This window comes from Seriola lalandi, unplaced genomic scaffold (genome assembly GCF_002814215.2).
Source record: "Seriola lalandi dorsalis isolate HSWRI2012SDOR001 ecotype SW California unplaced genomic scaffold, Sedor1 jcf7180002054563, whole genome shotgun sequence".
NCBI lineage: Eukaryota > Metazoa > Chordata > Actinopteri > Carangiformes > Carangidae > Seriola > Seriola lalandi.
Window position 1 is genome coordinate 933,037 of NW_019525116.1, and position 6,153 is coordinate 939,189.

Here is a 6,153-nt window from a genome sequence, read left to right on the forward strand (position 1 = left end):
AACTGAATATGTCCCGATACAAACACCTGGACTATTGTACATGAAAAAGTTCATAACGATGGATTCGGCATGAATAATCTCCTTAATGCTCATGAAATATATTTTCACATCAGTTTAACTGTGAAGCCCTGGTGAATTTGAAAGGAAAGACAATGAACAACAAAACAGAGATGACAAAATACACTAAATATGTGAGTAAGTATGTGTTAAAGTGATGTTATTGTCGTGTGGCTGTTTTTGCAGATGCATCCAGAGTCTCCTGCCTGGAAGCTGACGTGTCTTTGAGTGAAATTTCAGTCAATGCTTGCATTTTGCATATTTAATAAATAAAGAGAAAATTAAAAACTTTGGGTATGCAATGGAAAATTCTCAATTATAAAGTATAATATATGTGTTTTATTGTAAAACATGCAACACCACTGGTTCTTTAAAGAGCCACTCCACCAGTTTCAGTTTACAAGAGCAGTGCGATTCAACTTGTAAAAACAGTCGTAGATGTCCTTTCTGTCAGGTCTGAGAAAATAATCATGATGATGTCATAGTGATGTCATCTGCATAATCTCAGTTTGGTTTTGGAGATGACACGTTTATAACAGAAAACCTGCTTTAAAAGCGGTAGATGTGAAGTTTGACGTGGTTGTTTGCAAGAGATGCTACTGAATTGCACTATGGGAAATCCAGTTTCCAGTGTTTTTGGAGTTTGACCCACATTACGCCTCTGTTAAAGGCTGGATATCTTTTTTTTTTTTTTTTTTTTTAAATCCATCTGTTGTCAGACTCCGGATTTTATTTCAGGAAGTGCAGTACTAAATCAGTGGAGTGCTCCTTTAAGGAATATGATGCAAACATCAGTTTCCCAACGTATGATATAAAATTAGAAATAAAGAAGAAAAATTTTCTCTTCAGATACAATAGATGTTATAAATATGTGTATGTGGAGTGAAGCAAGTGAACAGTCAGGTTTTATTGATACCTCTGCAACATTATGTCATGTTACTATAGAATCATTCTTTTTAAATTGTTTATCATGCTGGCTCACGCCAATGATACTAAATATTCAACACATTAACTTTCTAAAGCACCAGTATCATTCTTTACTGAAGCAACTCAGAATAAAGACACACTTAAATAATGTAATCAGCTTTAATTGATTTGGCATGAATTAAGCAAACGCCCTTTAAAGACATCAGGCTTACATGTACATTGTTTTGAATATGACAAAAATATCAGCAATAATATAGATTATAGTTCAACAGGGATGGATAACAGACAGTGAACAATGATCTCAGTGATTTGTAGCAGCTTTAATTAACTTGAGTTAATTGTAACAGATGTTTAGAACATCTGTGTTGGTCAGAGTGTGTGATAACTCCATGCCCTGTTGGTCAACAACGTAGGACTACATTTGACATTATAGTTGAATCAGAGCTGTAATAATGGTTAAGGTGAATTTTTTGTTTTGTTTCCATTTTCAGCTTTAATAAGAGTCAGTTTTCCACTCCTCTTCCAAATCTGGAAAAAAATGAGATAAAAATAGGAAAATATTAGACTCAGGAGTTGATGCACACACAGAAAACAGAAATATTCTCCTGCTCAAAGTTGCAAATTTCATATTTATATTGCCTGGATTGTGAATTTAAATGAAAGAGTTTGAATTACCTCCACCTAAACTCCTTCTGCCCATGAGTCCAACAAACATCTCCCCTTTATTTCCTGATGCAGACAGAAAGACACGATAGAGAACAAAAAAATATTTTCAGGAGGGTCAAAAGAGACTAAATTATCTTAAAACTGGTCGTAATTCTAAAAAAGAAGAAAGAAGAAAAAGCAAAAAAACATTAATGTCTTTCTTATGGTGTAATTACACTCACTTTTCCTGCCCAGTCTCACGGGTTGAGATGCACCTGAAATAAAGAGGAGATAAAAATGTTGTAGTGATGATGAGAAGTACAAAAGGGAAACCATGAGCTTCAGAAGGAACATTATGCATAAGTTACTGGACCACCAAGTACAACATGGCTACTGCAAAGATTCAGTAAATCAACTATAAAATCCTCATAAAGCACAATTAAGTGTTTGTTCATTCGCTTGTTTACCAGAGCTTCTTCCCATCAGACCATGGAATTGCTGTGCTTTGGACCGCTTGATGAGGTCTGCCAGCCGGATGCTTATTCCTCTCTCTAGTGGGTAGCCCTGCACACACACACACACACACACACACACACACACACACACAGGGCAGATGTGATTCATCACTGCTACACAAATGCATAAAGTTCAAGCTTAAATCATCCAGTCCCTGCTGTCTGATGGATTGGGAGAGTTGGTGCCGAGACTGATCGGTGCTGATCACACAGGTTTGTGTAAATGAACAAAAATGAACGTAGGCTACTGTATATGATCTAAAAGCTTCTGACTTTACACTAATAGCCTCTTAAAAACTCCTCACCAAATCATCTGCCTAATCCATTTTATATATTCAGCCATTAACTCTCATCACTTGTTGCTGATCTTCTCCTTTGGAGACCTCAGAGTATCTTACAAGGCTAAAAAAAAACATTCTCAGTGTTGTTTTATCACATGGATGCCTCATGTCTTTCCCTACTTTCATAACATTTGCTTATAAACAGGATTTTCAGTTGATGATTTTGAATGTTTCAGAAGTCTGGTGCAGAAAATGACTTATTATTACTGTTCGGGGTCTCCAGACTCAAGCTGTAACACATAGTTAAACACAATGGATTTTCATCTGTTCTGTATCAGTGATTGGTGTTGACATCTGCACTCTGCTCCCACGTCCCTATAGTGAATCATTTTTGGATTTCTGGGTGATTTCTGGCAACTATAGGAACCGATACTGTGCGCGTTCTGCGTGGTATGCATCAGTCCGATATCTCACCAGGAACTCCGGTTGTCTTTGTAATTTCCCTCCATACTTTCTCTTTTTTTTAACTGTCATCTCTGCGATTGTATCTAACAGACGCGTCTTCGCCTCAGTTCGCGCGGCGAAGTCGCGTCTGTCTATTGACTTCGCTCTGTCTCTCTCTGGGGTCAAATTGCAATGGAGGATTACTATTATTATATTACTTTTGGCAAGCAAAAGGAATAGCCTATATATTTCTTTACAGCCCATAGAAGAAATGCAACATGAAATATTTCTTTGTGTAATTATAATAAGTTATGGCCGAATTATGTTTGTTTGTGATAAATACTTTCCCCCATATTAAATATTGATATATAAAAGAATAAACATTTGAAGGAGGGAAAACAAAACAGAAGAGTTGAAATATACTTTTTCAAGATGATGTTAGTTTTTCCTGCACTGTTTAGATGATTCGCTTCTAACGTGAGAATGAGACAACGCTTCAGTCTATATTTGACGCTACTGGCCGCGCGGAGCTCTCCGTGGTGCTGAAATGTGAGAGTCAGCCGGACTGACACAATCAGATAAAGAAAAGAAGGAAGGCTCCTTTGTCTCTTTGGAGATTTGATATAAATTTAACACAGTTCTTCATGTGAACACTGATCTCAGTTAATGGTGGAAACGCAGAGAATTATAATTAGGTTTCTAAGAGACATTTTTCAACAAATGTCCTAATATCAGAGGAATGACACATAAGAAGGAGGAGAAAAGATTAAAATATAAATTGCTATTAATCTAAATCAAGTTCCACAGATGTTGCATTAACACACCATACGCTATGAAAGTTCATCTTTTATTCCATCAGACCTCTTTCCATCTGAATGTTTAAAAGCAAAAGTCCATAAATCTGTCCCTGAGGGTGTTTTGTTTTTTACCTGCCAGTTCTCCACGGTCCAGATCTCCCCGTCGTCCTCTTCGCTGGACAGCGGACTCCCCAGCGCGCCGAAAACCTGCACGAACACGACCACCAGCAGCACAACCACGAACTTCAGAGCCTCCATCGTTCACCTAAGATTCGCCAAAATAAAAGTGGCCGCAGATGGTCAAGAAAAACTTCCCCGATTTGGACGCATACAGGAGCCAAGTAACTTCAAACCAAAGCAGTGTGTGTTTTCTTGTTGCTCCTGAGTGAAGGTCTCCCTTGACTCTTATAAACCCCCACCCCCACCCCACCGCTTGCTCCTCCCCACTCCCACTCCCTTCAGCCTCATATTAAACGGAATATATCCTGCACTCCAGATGTTTTTTTTTTTTTCCTTTGTCTGACTCAGAGGTGATGTGCATGAGCAAACTTTATCTTATCAAACGCCAACTGACCACAAACTGTGAAGGATGGATGTGCTGATTTGTTTGTTTCTGGTACTCACCTGTGATTTGTCTTAAGCCCACATTATGGATTGATGAGGTCATCAGGCAGCAAATATATGGTGTAAATGAACAGAGTGGGGCATGAAAGCTGATGTATGTATGACACTCCTGTTTCCGTTTGAGTCATCAGGTCAATGAACAACAAGGAAGGAAGACAAGAAGGGGCCACAGGCAAAGACTGGACACACTTTATTTTACAGGTTGAAAGCAGCAATATGCCAAACCAAATCACTACTGAAACCGTCACGGTTATATTTTCAATTCCAGGTCTGCCTTCAAACCAGAATCAGATTGCAATCGTGTTTTGTGTCATCTTTATGGTTTGTGTCACCTTCTCCAGGTGCTATTTGATTTTCAGCTGTGATGTATTCATGCTTTGTTTGTATGACTCTGCAGATGGGTGTCACAGTAGCATGAAGGATTTATGCTTTAAATAATCACAGCAGCAACAGCCTTTGAACAGAATCCATCTCTCAGGCCCAGCTGATTCTGATGCAGTATCGAGATGAAACAGAGGAAAAGATCTGACTTTGAAAGACGGTTCATTGGTGGATGGCAGGCGCTTCATTCACAAAGATGCTCAACTGGCTCATGTTTCAATACGAGAAGTGACAAGAGTGACGTCTGCATTTAGATCTATGGGAGAGACGTCAGTAAATACGTTCAGACATTGTGGTTGACAGTGCACATTAGTGGGATATGGAAGGAAAAACAGAAGAACAACTCTTCCTCAGGTGACTAAGAACGTAAGTGAAGGTCATGATCGGACTGTGTCAGCAACAACAGTCCGTCAACAGTAACATAGAGAGGGATGTTACAGTAGGGCTGCAGTGAGTAAACCCCTCATTACAAAGAGGAATATATTTGAAAGTTCAGTGGTGCAAAAACCATCTGCAGTGGTCTGCAGAGAAAGAAGTGATATGGTCTGATGACTCATCCTTCCCCATATTCTCCACGAGAGGGCAAATACATGTGTAATGTACATAAAGAGAATTATGCAGGTCTGAATGCTTGACCCCTACAGTGAAGTGATCTGGTGACATGGTTTCAGCCCACTTGTCTAAAACCTTTATCCTATAATGAAACACTTCTATCCTGATGGGAGTGGTCTCTTTCAAGATGATAAAACACACCGCCCAACTGGTATGCTGCTGTTTGCCGCCAAGAGACGCAGAGTGACAGAAAATGAATGACTTCTGGTCACTTCTTGCCGCTTTCAGTCTGAATGTACGGTCTGTATGTTGATGTTACCATTTAGCTCAAATCACTGTGTGCAGCTTCATAGAACCACCACGTTAGAGTCCTTTTTAAATGTCAACAGAAATGCAATTTGACAGATGGATGCTGCAATCACAAAAGAGGAGAGGCAGAACTTTTTTTTTCTTTTACTTTTTCATCAGCATCTTTGCAAGAACTGGTGGATTCAACTGGTGCCATAAACAAACTACTTCCCCACACTCTGGCTTATCTGTCTACACAAACAGCTGCCCAGGGATCAGCCGCTCTGACTCTTAACCGTTATGATCACAGGTGAGTTTGCTGAGCTTCTCCAAAACACTCAATTGTTCCTGAGTAGGGTGAGAGTATAAGTCACAGAAGTGGGTCTAACATGCTCACACAGACACAGAATCTCTGCAGACGAACACACACCACATCTTGAATAATTTCTCAGTACACAACCTGAGAAGCTGTTCGTGCATATTTCAGACAAATAATGACAGGTTTCAAGTGTCCAATCAGATCATCCTTTTCATCTGCTCCTTCCCTAGTGAACTGACAATCAGCTCTTCACCTTTTGCGTCATCACATTATTCATCTTGACTTAAATGTTCTTTGTAATCTGTTGTAGGATGATCCTGACC

The 6,153-nt window shown here is 39.3% G+C and overlaps 1 protein-coding gene across 1 annotated transcript; it reads right to left on the reverse strand.

Annotated features, from left to right (window-relative positions):
• Positions 1–1,289: 1,289 nt before the first annotated feature.
• On the reverse strand, positions 1,290–4,036 carry LOC147818555 (uncharacterized). The gene is made up of 5 exons (XM_087176665.1): positions 3,799–4,036; positions 2,097–2,193; positions 1,872–1,904; positions 1,660–1,713; positions 1,290–1,512 (listed from the first exon to the last, which is right to left on the reverse strand). Exons 1-5 carry the CDS (start codon positions 3,922–3,924, stop codon positions 1,478–1,480), a joined length of 345 nt encoding a protein of 114 aa, XP_087032791.1. The 5' UTR covers positions 3,925–4,036; the 3' UTR covers positions 1,290–1,477.
• Positions 4,037–6,153: the final 2,117 nt, after the last annotated feature.